The sequence below is a fragment of the Pan troglodytes genome, chromosome 11, assembly GCF_028858775.2.
Source record: "Pan troglodytes isolate AG18354 chromosome 11, NHGRI_mPanTro3-v2.0_pri, whole genome shotgun sequence".
NCBI classification, from domain to species: Eukaryota; Metazoa; Chordata; class Mammalia; order Primates; family Hominidae; genus Pan; species Pan troglodytes.
Genome location: NC_072409.2, coordinates 13,225,117 through 13,246,310, shown reverse-complemented (window position 1 = coordinate 13,246,310; position 21,194 = coordinate 13,225,117). Strand labels below are relative to the sequence as shown.

Here is a 21,194-nt window from a genome sequence, read left to right as displayed (position 1 = left end):
GCCTTTTGTTTGTTTGTTTTTGTTTTTCTCTTTACAAATATTATTTATGTTCATTGTAAAATATTTGAAAAGTACAAATAAGTGGAAAAAGTCATCCACAATCCATTATTATATTAAGGCTATTACCAATTTTCTGTCTTTTTTTTTTTTTTTTTTGTGACGGAGTTTCACTCTTGTTGCACAGGCTGGAGTGCAGTGGTGTGATCTCGGCTCACCACAACCTCTGCCTCCCGGGTTCAAGTGGTTCTCCTGCCTCAGCCTCCCAAGTAGCTGGGATTACAGGCATGCGCCACCATGCCTGGCTAATTTTGTATTTTTAGCAGAGATGGGGTTTCTCCATGTTAGCCAGGCTGGTCTCAAATTCTTGATCTCAGGTGATCCGCCCACCTCAGCCTCCCAAAATGCTGGGATTACAGGCATCAGCCAATGTGACCGGCCCAGCTTTCTGTCTTTTTCCCGTCTTTTCTCTGTTTTTACAAGCCTGAGATCATACTATATTTACACATTCATAACTTTTTCCTTTTAATTTCATAATCCCAGGAGAAATAGGTGGTTTTTTTTTTTTTGGCTTTAGCAAAAATAATTGATTTGTTATTAATAACAATGCTTTGTTAATATAATATCATTTGTTTGTTTTGTTTTGGGTTTTTTTATTGTTGGTAACTTTTTTTTTTTCGAGGCAGGGTCTCACTCTGTTGCCCAGGCTGGGATGCAGTGGTATGATCACAGCTCACTGCAGCCTCGACCACCCAGGCTCAGGTGAACCTCCTACCTCAGCCTCCCGGGTAGCTGGGACTACAGGCGCTTGCCACCATGCCTAGCTAATTTGTTTGTATTTTTTGTAGAGATAGAGTTTTGCCATGTTGCCCAAGGTGGTCTCAAACTCCTGGGCTCAAGCAATTTGCCTGCCTCGGCCTCCTGAAGTGTTGGGATTACAGACATGAGCCACTGCACCTGGCCAACATCATTTTTAATGGCTGTATCATACTCCATTATATATAAAATACTCCATAATATCATAACTTCTCCATTTATGAACGTTTAGTTCTTTTCAGGTTTTTACCATTATAATTAACAAAGCAGTGAACATCTTCATTCAGAAGTCATAGACTGTATTTCAAATTATTTTCTTAGGGTTCCTGCCAAGAAATAAAAAGGCTGGGTAAAATACTGTGAACCTTTTCAAGGTTTTGATACATACTACCAAATTGCTCTCCAGAAAGATTTTTCCGGTTTATCCTCTCTCCAACTGTGTTTAACAGTGTTTCTTTCATTACTGACCAGCACTGAATTTATCAGTTTTAAACATTGCTAATTTGATAGGCAAAAAAACTTGTACATAGTTTAAATATGCATTTTGGGCCGGTGCGGTGGCTCACACCTGTAATCCCAGCACTTTGGGAGGCTGAGGTGTACAGATCACCTGAGGTCAGGAGTTCCAAAGCAGCCTGGCCAACATGGTGAAACCCTGTCACTACTAAACATACAAAAATTAGCCAGGCATGGTGGTGCATGCCTGTAGTCCCAGCTGCTGAGGAGGGCGAGGCAGGAGGATCGCTTGAACCCTGGAGGCAGAGGTTGCAATGTGCCGAGATCACGCCACAGCCTGAGCAATGAGTGAGACTCTCTCTCAAAAAAGCATTTTTTGACCTGGACATTTTTCACATGTCAGCCAACTCTTGCTCAGTTCCCTCTATCAACAATATATTTGGGGTGTTGCCCACCTACTACATTTGTTGAGTATTGCCCGATACAAAAATTAAAATAAAAAAGAAACTATTGTACAATAGTTGGTCAGAGTTCAGGAACTAGGACCAAATTTTCTTATATGTCAAGTATTTAAATTCCTTCAGCTAATTTAGACAGTATGTTATCTTTTAATTTGATTTATTTGTTTGGGTATTTATTTCCTGTCTTCCCTCCTCTTCCATGCCCTCCCTCTGTGGAACATAAGCGCTTTGAAGGGAAGAGTTTGTTTATTGTTGAATACTCAGGGTACAGAACACTGTCCGAAATAAAGTAGACACGGCTGGGCATGGTGGCTCATGCCTATAATCCCAACACTTTGCGAGGACGAGGAGGGCGGATCAAAAGGTCAGGAGTTCCAGACCAGCCTGGCCAACATACTGAAAGCCCGTCTCTACTAAAAATACAAAAAAAAAAATTAGCTGGGCTTGGTGGCAGGTGCCTGTAGTCCCAGCTACTTGGGAGGCTGAGGCAGGAGAATCGCTTGAACCTGGGAGGTGGAGGTTGCAGTGAGCCGAGATCGCGCCACTGCACTCCAGCCTGGGTGACAGAGTGAGACACCGTCTCAAAAAAAAAAAAAAAAGAAGAAAGTGATAGAGTAGACACTTGGCAGACCATTTGGCTAATTGTGAAGCAAATTTGCTTGGAGGACTAGCAGTATAATATGGTGGTTAAGGGCACAGATGAGGGTCTCTGTTTTGCTATGCACTAACTATGACCTTGGACAAGTGATTTAACCTCTGTCTGCCTCTGTTTTCTGTCACATTGGTTAGTAATAGTTTCTACCTTGTTAATTTGTCAAGGATTTAAATAAACTCAGTATCTGGCACGTAATTAATGCTCAGTAATTGTTGTGGTAGTTGATGTAGTTAAGGTTTGGCAAAGGGAAATCAGTTCTGGAACCCTGGCCTTTTGATTTTCAACAATGGTATCCATTGAAATAAAATAAAGTGAGAATTTGGAAAGCTGTCAAAGAGGGTGATTTTATTTTATTTATTTATTTATTTATTTATTTTTATTTTTGAGACAGTGTATCGCTGTGTTGCCAAGGCTGGAGTGCAGTGGCGCAATCTCAGCTCACTGCATCCTCCACCTCTTGGGTTCAAATGATTCTCCAGCCTCAGCCTCTCGAGTAGCTGGGATTACAGGCACATGCCACCATGCCCAGCTAATTTTTATATTAAAGAGGGTGATTTTCTATCATATCCCTTTTCTCTCCTAGAAAATGTAATTTGACATCATGCCCAAGAAATATGAAATATGTACTTAGTTGCATTTGTTACCAAGTCCCTCAAATGCTCAGGACTCCTTTGTGATTCTTTGTGCTGGTGTTTGAGTTGGCAGCAATACAGCCCTAGGGTCTTCTGGGCCTGGAGGTGACATGTGTACCTTTCTAGCTCCCTCTAAGATCCAAAAGCTCTCCAACATCTGTAACTATAGAGACAGCTACATTTTGCTTTGGATATAGGCTGAGACTTTTTCAGTCTCCAGGTCCCCATTTGAGTCCCACACATATTACAGATGTTTCCTGTGGCATTTTATATATTGGATGTAGACCTTTTACAAAAGACAGAATTTCTTGGTGTGTTATGGTAGAGCAAGTATGGGACTCTGATAGAACTGAGTTCAGGCCCGGCGCGGTAGCTCATGCCTGTAATCCCAGCACTTTGGGAGGCCGAGGCGGGCGGATCACGAGGTCAGGAGCTCGAGACCATCCTGGCTAACACGGTGAAACTCCGTCTCTACTAAAAAAAAAAAAAAATACAAAAAATTAGCCGGGCATGGTGGCGGATGCCTGTAGTCCCAGCTGCTCGGGAGGCTGAAGCAGGAGAATGGCGTGAACCCGGGAGGCGGAGCTTGCAAAGTGAGCCGAGATCGCGCCACTGCACTCTGGGCTGGGAGCCACAGCGAGACTCCGTCTCAAAAAAAAAACAACAACAAAAAAACTGAGTTCAAACTCCTGCTCTGCTACGCACATATGCTATAACCTGCAGGAAAGGATTTAAATGTGCAGAGCTTCAGTTTCCTCATCTAAAAGTAGAGATACTTCCGCTCACTTCCCAAGCTTGAGTGAAGACACCAGGGATGGCAGTGCCCAGGGCAATGATGCTGCCCATTGAGGGTGCTCAATTAATGCATCTGCTTCTATAAAACCCAGGCTTCATCCTTAAAAGAAATAAGCTTCTATACATCTATCTAGGTGGTGAAATTTTATTCTCCAGTCAGAGGAGTGGGAATTAGAAAGATCTTGATGTTACTGAAAGAGTTTAAATTCCAACTCAGCCATTTCTTAGGCATGTCACTTTATCTGTCTCTCTCTCTCTTTCTCTCTCTCTTTCTTTGTCTTATTCTGTAACCAGGCTGGAGTTGCAGTGGTGTGATCTTGGCTCACTGCAACCTCAACCGCTGCAGGCTCAGTATATCCTCCCACCTAAGCTTCTCCCGTAGCTGGGACTATAGGCATACGCCACCACACCCGACTAATTTTTTTTTGTATTTTTTTGTAGAGACAGGGTTTTGCCATGTTGCCCAGGCTGGTCTCAAACTCCTGGGCTCAAGCAATCCACCTGCCCCAGCCTGCTAAAGTGTTGGGATTACAGGCATGAGCCACCGAGCCTGGCTAGCCATGTCACTTTTAAAAAGTTACTTAATCCATCCCTACTTCAATTCTCTTATCTGTAAAATGCGGAAATTAATATTTGTTTAGCATTTACTGTTTAGTAGGGACTGTTATTACTGCTACTGAAATGTAATAGTATTGTCTTTTTTTTTTTTCATTTCTTTCTTTCTTTTTTTTTTTTTTCAAGATATGGTCTTACTCTTTTACCCAGGCTAGAGTGCAATGGCACGATCATAGTTCATTGCAGCCTCAAACTCCTGGGCTCAAGCAATCCTCCTGCCTTGGCTTCCCGAAGTGCTAGGGTTACAGGCCTTACAGCCACTGTGCTCAGCCTAATTTTTTTTAATTTTTAATTTATTTTATTTTATTATTATTATTTTTTAAGATGAAGTCTCGCTTTGTCAACCAGGCTGGAGTGCAGTGGCATGATCTCAGCTCACTGCATCCTCTGCCTCCTGGTTCAAGTGATTCTCCTGTCTCAGCCTCCTGAGTAGCTGGGATTATAGGTCCCCACCACAACACCTGGCTTGTTTTATTTATTTATTTATTTATTTATTTTTAGTAGAGATGGGATTTCACCATGTTGGCCAGGCTGGTCTAGAACTCCTAACCTCAAGTGATCCACCCACCTTGGTCTCCCAAAGTGCTGGGATTACAAGTGTGAGCCACTGCACCCCTGGCTGATTTTTTGTAGAGACAGGATATTGCTTTGTTTCCCAGTCTGGTCACAAACTCCTGGGCTCAAGCAATCCTCCTACCTCGATTTCCCAAACTGCTGAGGTTACAGGTGTTAGCTGCTGCACATGGCCTGCCTACTTTCTTTTATTGGCCGCATTTTCTGGGAAATCTGGCACACCTGGACTCTGGCATCTAGTGGGAATGAATGTTAGCAGATGTTAGGGGGAGCAATAGTGAGCAAAGTAGAAGAGGGTTCAGAGAGGATATTTGAAGGCCTCCAAAACAAATTGACCTCTTTTTTTTTCTTCTTTTTTTTTAATATGGAGCCTTGCTCTGTCACCCAGGCTGGAGTGCAGTGATGCAATCTCAGCTCACTGCAACCTTCACCTCCTGGGTTCAAGCGATTCTCCTGCCTCAACCTCCTGAGGAGCTGGGATTACAGGTCCCCACCACCATACCTGGCTAATTTTTCAGATTTTTAGTAGAGATGGGGTTTTACCCCATGTTGGCCAGGCTGGTTTCGAACTCCTGACCTCAAGTGATCCGCCCGCCTTGGCCTCCCAAAGTGCTGGGATTACAGGCATGAGCCACACTGCACCCAGCCTGACTCCATTCTTGTGCTTACAGCTTTTAAATCTTGGGGATTTTGGACTGTCTTGGCAAATCCTAAGTATCATCTTCATTCTTCCTTGATGTTTGTGAGTATGAGATCCCTGCCCAAAACTATGCTGGCCCCCCTGGGGATTGGAGTTTGGAAACTGACTTCACTCAGCCCCAGAGTCAAGGTCAGAAGCCCCTCTACCTGGGTATTTTAAGTGCCTGCATTCTCTCTGGCCCAGAAACCAGGACGTGGACCACGCCAGAAGTGACCAGCCCCCCACCATCCCCAAGAACATTCCACACATCATCGGCAGCCATTGGAAACCAGCTATATGTCTTTGGGGGCGGAGAGAGAGGTGCCCAGCCTGTGCAGGACACGAAGCTGCATGTGTTTGACGCAAGTATGGACTGGTGGGCACCTTGGGGCTGGTCAGGGCCATCCCAGTTTACACATTACCTAATATAAGAAGCAGAAGTTAGAAAAGGAAAGCCTGACTAAGTGTCTCACTTCTAGACTTCTTTGTTATATCTCTTAGCTGATATCTTTTTCCCACAGCAAAATTGGCATTTAAAAAGGGATAGTGAGGCCTGGCATGGTGGCTCACACCTGTAATCCCAGAGCTTTGGAAGGCTGAGGCAGGTGGACCACTTAAGGTCAGGAGTTCGAGAACAGCCTGGCCAACATACCTTTTCTCTACTAAAAACACAAAAATTATCCGGGCATGATGGTATGCATGTGTAATCCCAGTTACTCAGGAGGCTGAGGCAGGAGAATCGCTTAAACCCAGGAGGAGGAAGTTTCAGTGAGCCAAGATTGGGCCACTGCACTCAGCCTGGGCAACACAGCAATACTCCATCTCAAATAAATAAATAAATAAATAAATAAATAAATAAATAAAACTAAAAAGGTAGGCCGGGAACGGTGGCTCACGCCTGTGATCCCAGCACTTTGTGATGCCCAGGCGGGAGGATCACCAGAGGTCAGGAGTTTGAAACCAGCCTGGCCATCATGGCAAAACCCCATCTCTACTAAAAATACAAAAATTGGCCGGGTGCAGCAGTGGGTGCCTGTAATCCCAGCTACTCGGGAGGCTGAGGCAGGAGAATCACTTGAACCCGGGAGGCGGAGGTGGCAATGAGCCAAGATCGTGCCATTGCACTCCAGCCTTGGCAACAGAGCGAGACTCTCTCAAAAACTAAATAAAAAAATAAAAAGGTATAATGATCAAGTTAAAAAGTTTAAACCATACAATTTATAAGTAAAAAAGTAAAAGAAAGAATAAGAAAGACAAAAAACAAACAGAAGTAAAAGATTCCCCTTTAGCCTTTCCTTTCCCCGCCTCAGGTACATGCCTGGGTGATTTTTTTTTCTTTTCTTTTTTTTTTTTTTTTGAGATGGAGTCTCGCTCTGTTGCCCAGGCTGGAGTGCAGTGGCCCGATCTCGGCTCACTGCAACCCCTACCTCCCGGGTTCAAGCGATTCTCCTGCCTTGGCCTCCCAACTAGCTGGGATTACCGGCATGCACCAACATGTCCATCTAATTTTTTGCGTTTTTAGTAGAGACAGGGTTTCACCATGTTGGCCAGGCTGGTCTTGAAGCCTGACCTCAGGTAATCTGCCCACTTCAGCCTCCCAAAGTGCTGGGATTACAGGCTTGAGCCACTGCACCCGGCCAGATTTTTGTATTTTTATTGTAGAGATGCAGTTTTGCCATTTTGCCCAGGCTGGTCTCAAACTCATGAGCTCAAGCAATCTGCCTGCCTCTGCCTGCCCACCTCTGCCACCACACTCAGCCAAAATTTTTACCTTGCAAAGTAAAATTGGGAAAATTAAGAGATAGCACATTCCCAAGCCAGAGTATTTGGGGAAAAAAAAAAGACACATCACAGTGTGACTTTTCTCTTTCCAGAAAGAATGGGCTTTGTGATTCTTTTAAAGCAGTTTTAAAAGTTTAAATAATATTGGTTTTGAATATATAAAACTATAAGGAACAAGAAAAAAAATATGTATGTGTATATGTGTGTGTGTGTGTACATGTGTATGTACTATCACCCCAAAATTAAATTACTGTTAACGTCTCAGTGTATTATCAATCTTTTTTTTTAAGAACAGAGATAATTCAAACCAGATGTGGTGGCTCACGCCTGTAATGCCAGGACTTTGGGAGGCTGAGGAGGGCAGATTGCTTGAGGTCAGGAGTTCAAGAGCAGCCTGACCAACATAGTGAAACCTCGTTGCTACTAAAAATGCAAAAAATTAACTGGGCGTGGTGATGCACACCTGTAATCCCAGCTACTTGGGAGGCTGAGGCATGAGAATCACTTGAACCCTGGAGGCGGAGGTTGCAGTGAGCCGAGATCTTGCCACTGCACTCCAGCCAGGGTGAGGGAGCAAGACTCTGTCTCAAAAAAAAAAAAAAAAAAGAACAGAGATAATTCTATATGTTACATTTGCATCCTGTATTTTTCACTTAGGCATTGTTCCATGCAATCAGAAAGTCTTCACCAGGATTTTGAAATGATGATTATTATATAAATATTAGAGTCAGGGTCTCACTGCATTGCCAAGGCTGGTCTCAAACTCCTAGCCTCAAGTGATCCTTCAGCTTTGGTCCCTCAAAGTGCTGGGATTACAGGCATTGAGCCACACCACCCGGCCTTCACCATCATTTTTAATAAGTGCTTAGGCCAGGCGCGGTGGCTCACGCCTGTAATCCCAGCACTTTGGGAGGCAGAGGCGGGTGGATCATGAGGTCAGGAGTTCGAGACCAGCCTGGCCAAGATGGTGAAACCCTGTCTCTACTAAAAATACAAAAATCAGCCAGGAATGGTGGCGGGTGCCTATAATCCCAGCTACTCAGGAGGCTGAGGCAGCAGAATTGCTCGAACCCAGGAGGCAGAGGTGGGTGGATTACCTGAGGTCAGGTAATCCTGGGCAACATGGTGAAACCCTGTCTCTACTAAAAATACAAAAAATTAGCTGGACGTGGTGGCAGGTGCCTGTAATCCCAGCTACTAGGGAGGCTGAGGCAGGAGAATCCCTTGAACCTGGGAGGTGGAGATAGCAGTGAGCTAAGATCACGCCACTGCACTCTAGCCTGGGTGACAGAGCAAGGCTCTGTCTCAAAAAAATAAATAAATTTTTTTAAAAGTGTGTAATATTTCATCATGGCTATACCAATAATTAAACCTGCTCATGGACACTTAAGCTATTTCCAATTTTTCTCTATTATAAACAATACTGTAATGAACAAGCCAGGTATGCTGACTCATGCCTATAATCCCATCGGCTCAGGAGGCTGGAGGACCGCTTGGGCCCAGGAGTTTGAGGATGTAGTGAGCCATAATTGCACCACTGCACTCCAGCCTTTGCAGTAGAGCGAGACCCTGACTCTAAAAAAAAAAAAAAAAAAAAATGCTATAAGGAACATATTTATGCAAAAACCATTTCAGGTAATTTTAAATTAAATTCCTTGGGACACTGGGGACTCCTTGAACAACCAGCAGGCATACCATAAACAGTAATTCAAAGATAAATTGTTTGGCAGACCTTTGTTTCAAAGAGTTTTTGCAGGCCGGGCGCAGTGGCTCATGCCTGTAATCCTTTGGGAGGCCACTTTGAGACACCAAAGCAGGTGGATCCCTTGAGGTCAGGAGTTCAAAACTAGCCTTGACAACATGGTGAAACCCTGTTTCAACTGAAAATACAAAAAATTATCCAGGCATGGCGGCAGGTGCCTATAATCCCAGCTACTCGGGAGGCTGAGGCAGGAGAATCGCTTCTCCTGGAGGAGGCAGAGGTTGCAGTGAGCCAAGATCGCACCACTGCACTCCAGCCTGGGCAACAGAGCAACACTCTATCTCAAAAAACAAAAACAAACAAACAAAAAAAAAAACAGAGTTTTTGCAGTATCCTTTAAGACTTTTCTGGTATATAGAAATGATTAATTTTCCAGAATTCTATATATGTACAGCTTTGAAGATAAGAAGGGTTGCCTGCAGTAAAACATAATAATAATCATATTCATAACTCTCATGTATTGGGTACTTTTTTTTCCTTCAGGCTTTATGTATATTATCTCGTTTAATTCATACCTCAGCTCTTAGAAGTAGGTATTGTCTTTTTTTTTTTTTTTTGAGATGAAGCCACGCTCTGTTGCCCAGGCTGGAGTGCAATGACACAATCTTGGCTCACTGCAACCTCCACCTCCCGGGTTCAAGCAATTCTCCTGCCTCAGCCTCCCAAGTAGCTTGGACTGCAGGCACATGCCACCACGCCTGGCTAATTTTTTAAATATTTTTAGTAGAGATGGGGTTTTACTGTGTTAGTCAGGATGGTCTCGATCTCCTGACCTCGTGATCCGCCCATCTTGGCCTCCCAAAGTGCTGGGATTACAGGCATAAGCCACTGCGCCCGGCCAGTATTGTCTGTATCCTTATTTTACAGCCATAGAAACTGGAGCTTAGAGAAGTAATTGGTGAAAGGCCACATAGTTATATAGTGAGATAACCTGGTTTCAGCTCCAAATCCCATATTCTAACCATTATCCTATACTGCCACATCAGGAGTCCCTGCTAACTTTTATTTAAGACTAGTCTGTTTTTTTCCCCAACCCCTTCAGCAAATCAATTAAGTCTAGCAGGATGCAGTGGTGTGTGCCTATAGTCCCAGCTACTTGGGAGGCTGAGGTGGGAGGACCACTTGAGCCTAGGAGTTCCAGTCCAGCCTGGACAACATAGCAAGACCCCATCTCTAAAAATAATAATAAGGCTGGGTGTGGTGGCTCACACCTGCAATCCCAGCACTTTGGGAGGCTGAGGTGGGTGGATCACTTGAGCCCAGGAGTTCAAGACCAGCCTGGGCAACATGGTCAATCCCTATCTCTACTAAAAATACAAAAATTAGCCAGGCATGATGGTGTGCACCTATAATCTCAGCTATTTGAAAGGCTGAGGCAGGAGAATTGCTTGAACCTGCGAGGCAGAGGTTGCAGTGAGAGCTAAGATCGTGCCATTGCACTCCAGCCTAGGCAACAAGAGCACAACTCCATCTCAAAAAAAAAAAAAATGGCTGGATGCAGTGGCTCATGCCTGTAATCCCAGCACTTTGGGAGGCCCAGCGGGGTGGATCTCTTATGGTCAGGAGTTTGAGACTAGCCTGGCCAACATGGCAAAACCTCAGCTTTACTAAAAATATGAAAAAATTTAGGATGGGCGCAGTGGCTCATGCCTATAATCCCAACACTTTGGGAGGCTGAGACAGGTGGATCATTTTAGGTCAAGAGTTTGAGACCAGGTTGGCCAACATGGTGAAACCCCATCTCTACTAAAAATACAAAAATTAAGGGCCAGGAGTGGTGGCTAACGCCTGTAATCCCAGCACTTTGGGAGGCCGAGGCGGGCAGATCACGAGGTCAGGAGATCGAGACCATCCTGGCTAACACGGTGAAACCCCGTCTCTACTAAAAAACATACAAAAAATTAGCCAGGCTTGGTGGTAGGCACCTGTAATCCCAGCTACTTGGGAGGCTGAGGCAGTTGACTCACTTGAACCTGGGATGTGGAGGTTGCAGTGAGCTGAGATTGCACCATTACACTCCAGCCTGGGTGACAGAGGAAGACTCTGTTTCAAAAAAAAAAAAAGAAAAAGAAAAAGAAAAAAAATTTAGCTGGGCGTGGTGGTGCACACTTGTAATCCCAGCTACTCAGGAGGCTGAGGCAGGAGAATCGCTTGAACTTGGAAGGCAGAGGTTGCAGCAAGCCAAGATCGCACCACTGCACTCCAGCCTGGGTAAGAGAGTAAGACGTTGTCTCAAAAAAAAAAAAAAAAAAATTAGCTGGGTGTGGTTTTGGGTGCCTGTAATCCCACCTACTCAGGAGGCTGAGGCAGGAGAATCACTTGAACCTGGGAGGTGGAGGTTGCAGTGGGCGAAGATCGCACTTGTGCATCCTAGCCTGAGCAACAGAGCAAAACTCTGTCCCCCGACCCCCTGCAAAAAAAAAAAAAAGTTGAGTGCCACTGACATAGACAAGTAACTTGTCCAAATATTAGTCATTAAGGGATGAAATTGTTATTGAAACATTACTTATAAAATAAATAAATAACAAGGCTAGGCACAGTGGCTCACGCCTATATCCTAGCACTTTGGGATGCCGAGGTGGGCAGATTGCCTGAGCTCAGGAGTTTGAGACCAGTCTGGGCAACATGGTGAAACCCCGTCTCTATGAAAATACAAAATATTAGATGGGGCCGGGCACGGTGGCTCACGTCTGTAATCCCAGCACTTTGGGAGGCCAGGGTGGGCGAATCACGAGGTCAAGAGATCAAGACCAGCCTGGCCAACATGGTGATACCGCGTCTCAATTAAAAGTAGAAAAATTAGCTGGGGGTGGTGGTATGTGGCTGTAGTCCCAGCTACTCGGGAGGCTGAGGCAGGAGAATTGCTTGAACTGGGGAGGTGGAGGTTACAGTAAGCCGAGATTGTGCCACTGCACTCCAGCCTGGGCGACAGAGCGAGAGACTCTGTCTCCAAAAAATAATAATAATAAATAGAAGCCAGGCGTGGTGACTCACGCCTGTAATCCCAGCACTTTGGGAGGCCAAGGTGGGCAGATCACCTAAAGTCAGGAGTTCGAGACCAGCCTGACCAACATGGAGAAACCCTGTCTCTACTAAAAATACAAAAATTAGCTGCATGTGGTGTTGCATGCCTGTAATCCCAGCTACTCTGGAGGCTGAGGCAGGAGAATTGCTTGAACCTGGGAGGCAGAGGTTGCAGTGAGCTGAGATTATGCCATTGCACTCCAGCCTGGGCAACAAGACCGAAACTTTGTCTCAAATAATAATAATAATAATGATAATAATAATACATTAAATAAATGAATAACAAGAAGATGACTCTGAAGGGCTGTCACAGAAACAGACTCATTCATTTTGACTTTGTGGCAGTTTTAGTTTGAAGCTAAAGAGGAGATCGTTTTTATTTCATAGCAAGAAATGGCTTCCGGGTGCTGAGTAGAAGGGGCAGGCATGTTTGGTAGTGAGCTCTCCAGCCCTAGAAGCATGCACGCAGAGCCTCTGTAGGACTTTTTTTTTCTTTTTTTTAAGACAGAGTCTTGCTCTGTCGCCCAGGCTGGAATGCAATGGCGCAATCTCGGCTCACTTCAACCTCCACCTCTCGGGTTCAAGCAATTCTCCTGCCTCAGCCTCCCAAGTAGCTGGGATTATTACTAGGCACCTGCAACCACACCTGGCTAATTTTTTTTTTTTTTGTATTTTTAGTAGAGACAGTGTTTCACCATGTTGGCCAGGCTGGCCTCGAACTCCTGACCTCAGGTGATCCACCTGTCTCGGCCTCCCAAAGTGCTGGGATTACAACTGTGAGCCACCGCAGCAGCCTATAGGATGTAAAAGGAGGGATGCCTGGATTGGCTGGGGGAGTTGGAGTGAATGACCCCAAGGTTGCTTCCTGCATGGGACAGCTCCTCTTGCTGGGAGGTGCTACAGAGGCTTGGGCCTGTTTCTCGTGTTCTTGTTTAATAGTTTTGCCATTTGATGTTATTGAATTTACTTTTCTAGACACTCTGACCTGGTCACAGCCAGAGACACTTGGAAATCCTCCATCTCCCCGGCATGGTCATGTGATGGTGGCAGCAGGGACAAAGCTCTTCATCCACGGAGGCTTGGCAGGGGACAGATTCTATGATGACCTCCACTGCATTGATATAAGTAAGCAGGGCATGGGGGCTTGTCTGTTTAAAATTGTTATTTTTATTTATTTATTTATTTTTAGATAGGATCTCTGTCTGTCACTCAGGCTGGAGTGCAGTGGCATGATCTCAGTAGCCTCAGCCTCCAGGGCTCAAGTAATCCTCCTGCCTCATCCTCCCCAGTAGCTGGAGGTACAGGTGTGTGCCACCATGCTTGGCTAATATAAAATTTTATTTTGGTAGAGATGGGGTCTCACCATGTTGCCCAGGCTGATCTCAAACTTCTGTGCTCAAGTGATTTTTTAGTGTGCTTTGAAAGAATATAGCCTTGCTTGGCCAGGTGCAATGGCTCATGCCTGTAATCTTAGCACCTTGGGAGGCTGAGGCAGGCATATCACCTGAGATCAGGAGTTTGAGACCAGCCTGGCCAACATGGTGAAACCCTGTGTCTACTAAAAATACAAAAATTAGCCTATTGTCATGGCACATGTGCCTGTAATCCCAGCTACGTTGGTGCCTGAGTCAGGAGAATCGCTTGAACCCAGGAGGTGGAGGTTGTGGTGAGCTAAGATTACGCCACTGCACTCCAGCCTGGGCCACAGAGCAAGACTCCATCTCCAAAAAAAAGAAAGAAAGAAAAAAAAAAAAAAAGCCGGGCTTGGTGACTCACACCTGTAATCCCAGCACTTTGGGAGGCTGAGGCTGGGGGATCATGAGGTAAGGAGGTCGAGACCAGCCTGGCCAACATAGTGAAACCCCATCTCTACTAAAAATAAAAAAAATTAGCCAAGTGTGGTGGCATTCGCCTCTAGTCCTAGCTACTTGGGAGGCTGAGGCAGGAGAATTGCTTGAACCCGGGAGGCAGAGGTTGCAGTGAGCCGAGACCACACCATTGCACTCCAGCCTGGGTGACAGAGTGAGACTCCATCTCAAAAAAAAGAGCTGGGCACAGTGGCTCACGCCTGTAATCCCATCACTTTGGGAGGCCAAGGCAGGTGGATCATCTGAGGTCAGGAGTTCGAGACCAGCCTGGCCAACATGGTGAAACCCCGTCTCTACTAAAAATATAAAAATTAGCCGGGCGTGGTGGTACATGCCTGTAATCCCAGCTACTCGGGAGGCTGAGGCAGGAGAATTGCTTGAGCCCAGGAGGCAGAGGTTGCAGTGATCCAAGATCATGCCACTGCACTTCATCCTGGGCGACACAGCAAGACTCCGTCTCCAAAAAAAAAAAAAAAGAAAAGGAAAAAAAAATCAGCCAGGCGTGGTGACAGGCACCTGTAGTCCTGGCTACGTGGGAGGCTGAGGCAGGAGAATCGCTGGAACCTGGGAGGTGGAGGTTGCCGTGAGCCGATTGCACCCCTGCACTCCAGCCTAGGCGACAGAGTGAGACTCCGTCTCAAAGAAAAGAAAAAAGAAAAAGAAAATATAGCCTTGCTCTTATGTGTAGGTAACTTGACCAGCTGGCAGAATCTTCATCAGATTCTGTTACCTCTGGACAGAATACTAATAATAAAAAATCATAGCACTAAATAATCTCCTGAGTGCTTACTATGGACCCAGCCATTTATTGTCTCTTATCCTTCCAACAGTGCTCTCCTTTCATTACAACCCATTATGCTTTGTGTTGGCCTACTGGATTTCTTTCTGGTGTTAGCCATTAACCCATGAAGGATCTGGATAATGTGGATGTAGATGACTAGAGTTTCATGCTTTTCATGCTAAATGGTTGAAAACAGTGGGAAGAGGAAGGTTAGAGAGAACATGAGAAATATCTTTTAAGTATCTGAAGGGCTGATATGCTGTGGGGAGACCCTGGACTCATTCTGGGCAATTCCTTCAAGCTGTGAGGTCCATTATGGTAGGGAACTGGTCTATTTTGTTCTCCAGTACATTTCTAGCACTTAGCACAGTGTCTGGCAGATAGTGGGTGACAGGTACTTTCTTTTTTTTTGAGATAGCGTCTCACTTGGTTGCCCAGGCTGGAATGCACTGATGCAATCTTAGCTCACGGCAGCCTCTGCCTCTCAGGTCAAGTGATTCTCCTGCCTCAGCCTCCCGGGTAGCTAGGACAACAGGCACGTGCTACAACACCCAGATAATTTTTTTATTTTCTGTAGAGATGAGGTTTCACCATGTCGCCCAGGCTGGTCTGCAACTCCGGGACTCAAGGGATCCACCCGCCTTGGCCTCCCAAAGTGCTGGGATTATAGGCGTGAACCACTGCTCCCAGCTCATACCTGTTATTGAGTGGAGGGATGAAGAAATGAACATGTTCTGCATTGCTCCAGACTACAAGAACTGGAACAATGGGCAGAAGGCATGGGAAGTCCTGTGTAGTGTATCGGGCTAACTTCCCAAGCCCTGAATTCTCTGGCTCCGTGACAGCTGAGGCCAGGGGACACCGGCTTTGTATTCTTGCATTGGCTAGAATTTTGGCCACACCGGGTGATTCTCCCTTCTTACTCTGAGATGCTGGACCCCTGCCTTGCATTGACAGATGGAAACTATTTTTTTTTTTTTTTGAGATGGAGTCTCGCTCTGTTGCCCAGGCTGGAGTACAGTGGTGCAATCTTGGCTCACTGCAAGCTCTGCCTCCCGGGTTCATGCCATTCTCCTGCCTCAGCCTCCTGAGTAGTTGGGACTACAGGTGCACACCACCACGCCCGGCTAATTTTTTGTATTTTTAGTAGAGACAGGGTTTCACCGTGTTAGCCAGGATGGTCTCAATCTCCTGACCTTGTGATCCGCCCACCTCAGCCTCCCAAAGTGCTGGGATTACAGGTGTGAGCCACTGCGCCCAGCTGACAGATGGAAACTATTTACACAAAACCATTCCTTGCAGGCAGTCAGATGGGGTCTTAATGCTTATTTTTAAAAAGAGCCTTTTTCTGGTTTAGGAACTACTTGTTGACTATTTTTCCTGCCTACCCAAGTAGTTCTCTAAATCTAAAATCCAGTGATAGCTTGCCTTATTTAAATGCTTGTTTTGGCTGGGTGCAGTGGCTCACCCCTGTAATCCCAGCACTTTGGGAGGCCGAGGTGGACGGATCACCTGAGGTCAGGAGTTTGAGACTAGCCTGGCCAACATGGTGAAACCCTGTCTCTACTAAAAATGCAAAAATTAGCCAGGTGTGGCGGCACGTGCCAGCTACTCTGGAGGCTGAGGCAGGAGCATCGCTTGAATCCGGGAGGTGGAGGTTGCAGTGAGCTGAGATCGCGCCACTGCACTCCAGCCTGGGTAACAGAGTGAGACTCTGTCTCAAAAGAAAAAAAAATGCTTGTTTGAAAAGATGCAAGTTTCCCTGCAAAAATAGGTTGGAAGTAGGCGCTAAGGCAGCACATTATCGTGTAGAGATTTTGGAGACACAGGCTTTGGAGCCACACCTAAGTGCAGTCTTGCTGTGCCACTTACAAGCTATAGGGTCTCGGACAAGTCTCTTTCCTTCTCTATTCTTGTTTGCTCATTTGTAAGAAGAAAGGGGAGGCCAGGCACCAGGCCATGGCTCCTGCCTGTAATCCCAGCACTCTGGGAGGCCGAGGTGGGTGGATCACGAGGTCAGGAGTTCAAGACCAGCCTGGCCAAGATGGTGAAACACCGTCTCTACTAAAAATACAAAAAATTAGCCAGACCCGGTAGCGGGTGCCTGTAATCCCAGCTACTCGGGAGGCTGAGGCAGAGAATTGCTTGAACCTGGGAGTCAAATGTTGCAGTGAGCCAAGATCAAGCCACTGCACTCTAGGCTGGGCAACAGAGCGGAAAAAAAAAAAAAGAATAAGAAAGGGGATAGGCAGAAGTAATAGAAATTTCATAGGGCTGTTATGAAAATTAAGTGAGCAAAATTTGTTGTTTAGCCAGCACTTACAAAATCGCTAAGGAACTGTATTTTTTTTTTTTTTTTGAGACGGAGCTTCGCTCTTGTTGCCCAGGCTGGAGTGCAATGGCGTGATCTCGGCTCAGCGCAACCTCCGCCTCCCAGGTTCAAGTGATTCTCATGCCTCAGCTTCCTGAGTAGCTGGGATTACAGGCATGCACCACCATGCCTGGCTAATTTTGTATTTTTAGTAGAGACGGGGTTTCTCCATGTTGGTCAGGCTGGTCTCGAACTCCCGACCTCAGGTGATCCGCCCGCCTCGGCCTCCCAAAGTGCTGGGATTACAGGCGTGAGCCACCGTGCCCGGCCCAGGAACTGTATTTAAAGTACACACACACACACACACAGACACACACACACACACACACACAGAGACAGAGAGAGAGAGAGGAAGAGAAACTGAGCTAATTCGAGGCAGTTAATAGTGAATGGTTGAAGGTGACTGTTATTATAAAGGTTGTATCACATTTCTGTGTGATCCAAAGACTGCCTACATCAGAATCGCCTGAGATTCTGGGAATCACTGAGCCCCTCCCTGCCTTCCTCCCTGGACTACCCAATCATAATGTCAGAGTTCCCCAAATAATTCTTATGTGCACTAAACCTCTCAGAGCTCTTGGTGAATGACTTTCAGTGATTGGTGTGCAAACTACAGTAGATAGATAAGTTTGAAAGCACATCTTAGCCCATGCTGCGCCAAAGCTCTTTCTTTCTCTTGGCAGGTGACATGAAATGGCAGAAGCTAAATCCCACTGGGGCTGCTCCAGCAGGCTGTGCTGCCCACTCAGCTGTGGCCATGGGAAAACACGTGTACATCTTTGGTGGAATGACTCCTGCAGGAGCACTGGACACAATGTACCAGTATCACACAGGTGAGCAGGTGTCCATGGGGGATCTTTAAACAAATCTAAACATTCTTTGAAACGTGATGCAGTGGCCGAGTGCGGTGGCTCATGCCTGTAATCCCAGCACTTTGGGAGGCCGAGGCAGGCAGATCACGAGGTCAGGAGATCGAGACCATCCTGACCAACATGGTGAAACCCCATCTCTACTAAAATACAAAAAATTAGCCAGGCGTGGTGGCGGGCGCCTGTAGTCCCAGCTACTCGGGAGGCTGAGGCAGGGGAATTGCTTGAACCCAGGAGGCAGAGGTTGCAGTGATCTGAGATCACACCACTGCACTCCAGCCTGGTGACAGAGCGAGACTCTGTCTCAAAAAAAAAAAAGAAAGAAAGAAAAAAAAAAGTGATGCAGTGCTTCCAATTTGGTTCCTCTATATCTAAATCCAAAAGAATGAAAACTCTGTAGGGGATGACATCAGGAAAGCAGCAATGCTGCCATAAGGTTTTTTTCCTTTTACTCCTGTTTGTTAGGACTCGGCTGCTACAGTAAATCACTGAGCATTTCTAGAAATTTCATTACTTTTTTAAATTTTATTCAGATTTTGGCTTTCACTATCTGGAAATTTTTTTTTTTTTCTGAGATGGAGTCTCACTCTGTCGCCCAGGCTGTAGTGCGGTGACGTGATCTTGGCTCACTGCAAGTTCCACCTCCTGGGTTCACGCCATTCTCCTGCCTCAGCCTCCCGAGTAGCTGGGACTACAGGTGCCCGCCACCATGCCCAGCTAATTTTTTTTTGTATTTTTGGTAGAGACGGGGTTTCACCGTGTTAGCCAGGATGGTCTCCATCTCCTGACCTCGTGATCCACCCGCTTCGGCCTCCCAAAGTGCTGGGATTACAGGCGTGAGCCACCGTGCCCGGCCTATCTGGAAATTTCTTAACATGAAGCCTTTTCCCTCCCCAACATAGAAGAGCAGCATTGGACCTTGCTTAAATTTGATACTCTTCTACCCCCTGGACGATTGGACCATTCCATGTGTATCATTCCATGGCCAGTGACGTGTGCTTCTGAGAAAGAAGATTCCAACTCTCTCACTCTGAACCATGAAGCTGAGAAAGAGGATTCAGCTGACAAAGTAATGAGCCACAGTGGTGACTCACATGAGGAAAGCCAGACTGATACACTGCTCTGTTTGGTGTTTGGTGGGATGAATACAGAAGGGGAAATCTATGACGATTGTATTGTGACTGTAGTTGACTAATAAAACCCACATTTTTATTACCTGTCAGTTACTTTCAGAATAGTTAAGTAAAACATTAGCTGTTTTATACCTCCAAAATATCTTCTGCATTATATATCTGTTTTTCTCCTACTTTGGTAGGTGAAGAAACTAATGCAAATAATTCTTATGTGCACTAAACCTTGCTATATTGCCTCTCAGAGCTCTTGGGAATGACTTTCAGTGACTGGTTTGCAAACTGTAGTAGATAGATAAGTTAAGTTTTGCCCAATGCAAAAACCTCCCCTGCATTAACATAAAAGGCTTTGGGCCAGGCTTGGTGGCTCACGCCTGTAATCCCAACACTTTGGGAGGCTGAGGAGGTGGATCACCTGAGGTCAGGAGTTCAAAACCAGCCTTACCACCATGGAGAAACTCCGTCTCTACTAAAAACACAAAATTAGCCGGGTGTGCTGGCACATGCCTGTAATCCCAGCTACTCGGGAGGCTGAGACAGGAGAATCGCTTGAACCCGGGAGGCGGAGGTTGCGGTGAGCTGAGATCACACCATTGCACTCCAGCCTGGGTGACAAGAACAAAACTCTGTCTCAAAAAAAAAAAAAAAAAAATATATATATATATATATACACACACACATATATATGTATACATATATACATGTATTTATATATGTATACATATATATATATAAAAGGTTTTGCCAACAATACAAACCTAGGTAGGTGTGATTAGTGTATTAAATGCTAATCACAAGGTTGCAATATGGTTAGGGTTAAAAAAGAAGTTGCAGAATTATAATTGGTAAACAACTAACTATAGACATCAGACACATTTATTAGTTGAAGTCTATCTTTCTTTTTAATATTCAGTAACAGCTCCTCAGAAAGAGGTACAGACTAGGTGGTCCACGGTAGTGAGAGCCTTTGAGGTAAGGGAAGACTAGCCCTAGTTGCTAACTATCATTTAACCCTATTGCCCCAGGGTACACAGCACTGTGGGTCATCTTCAATGGCTGTATTGGGCTTGGCCTGAGACCAGTATTCTGCTCAGGGTCTGCCCAAATGCTTTTCGGGCAGTGCAGCTGAGGCCTAGGTCTAATTAAGAGTTTGGTGTTGGGATCCAGTTCTACTAGCCCTAGAAAATTAACCTTTCAGCCAGTTGCCCATCTATAAAATACCTATCCTTGGGCAGTATTGGATTCTTTTTTTTTTGAGGTGGAGTCTCACTCTTGTCGCCAGGCTGGAGTGCCGGGCTGGAGTACAGTGGTGTGATCTTGGCTCACTGCAACCTCTGCCTCCCGGGTTCGAGTGATTCTCCTGCCTCAGCCTTCAGCTTGCACTACCACGCCCAGCTAATTTTTGTATTTTCAGTAGAGATGGAGTTTCACCATATTGGCAAAGATGGTCTCTATCTCTTGACCTTGTGATCCACCCGCCTTGGCCTCCCAAAGTGCTAGGATTACAATATTGGATTTTATGTTAGCACCAGCCTGTCCTTTATTGATCATACCATTTACCTGGACTCTTTTCTTCAGGAACACAATCTAAGTAATCCTAAACCAGTTTTGACACAAATCATTGCCTTTAACAACCCATTCATAGTGAGGGGATTTAGTGTAGTTTCAATGTCACCATCCAAGATCCCACCCCAGTACCACTAATGAGAAATTTCAGGGATGGAGATTCTGACACAGCTAGGGTTCACAATATACCTTTACATCCTAAAGTTACAAATTAAATCCAAGTGTATAAAGTTAATAATACCAGTGATCACTCACTCCCCATCATTTCTCAGAGAATCCAAGCAGCTATAAAAGCATCATTAGTAATAATTAAAAAAAAAAAGCCACCAGAAAGGCAGTTTTAGAAAGATAAGGGGAAATAG

The 21,194-nt window shown here is 45.5% G+C and overlaps 1 protein-coding gene across 9 annotated transcripts in view; it reads left to right on the top strand.

Annotated features, from left to right (window-relative positions):
• RABEPK (Rab9 effector protein with kelch motifs) overlaps nt 1-19,351 on the top strand; it is a 34,089-nt gene extending 14,738 nt beyond the window's left edge. For 7 of the 9 annotated variants that reach the window (XM_063788333.1, XM_063788331.1, XM_001139548.7 and 4 more), the window contains 4 exons: nt 5,884-6,045; nt 13,223-13,372; nt 17,951-18,100; nt 19,039-19,351. In XM_063788333.1, coding sequence (XP_063644403.1) covers nt 5,884-6,045; nt 13,223-13,372; nt 17,951-18,100; nt 19,039-19,331 — 755 coding nt within the window. In that variant the 3' untranslated portion in view covers nt 19,332-19,351. The remainder of the gene's footprint in view (nt 1-5,883; nt 6,046-13,222; nt 13,373-17,950; nt 18,101-19,038) is intronic. The other 2 variants (XM_063788334.1, XM_016961656.4) reach the window with 1 other exon arrangement.
• Nucleotides 19,352-21,194: the final 1,843 nt, after the last annotated feature.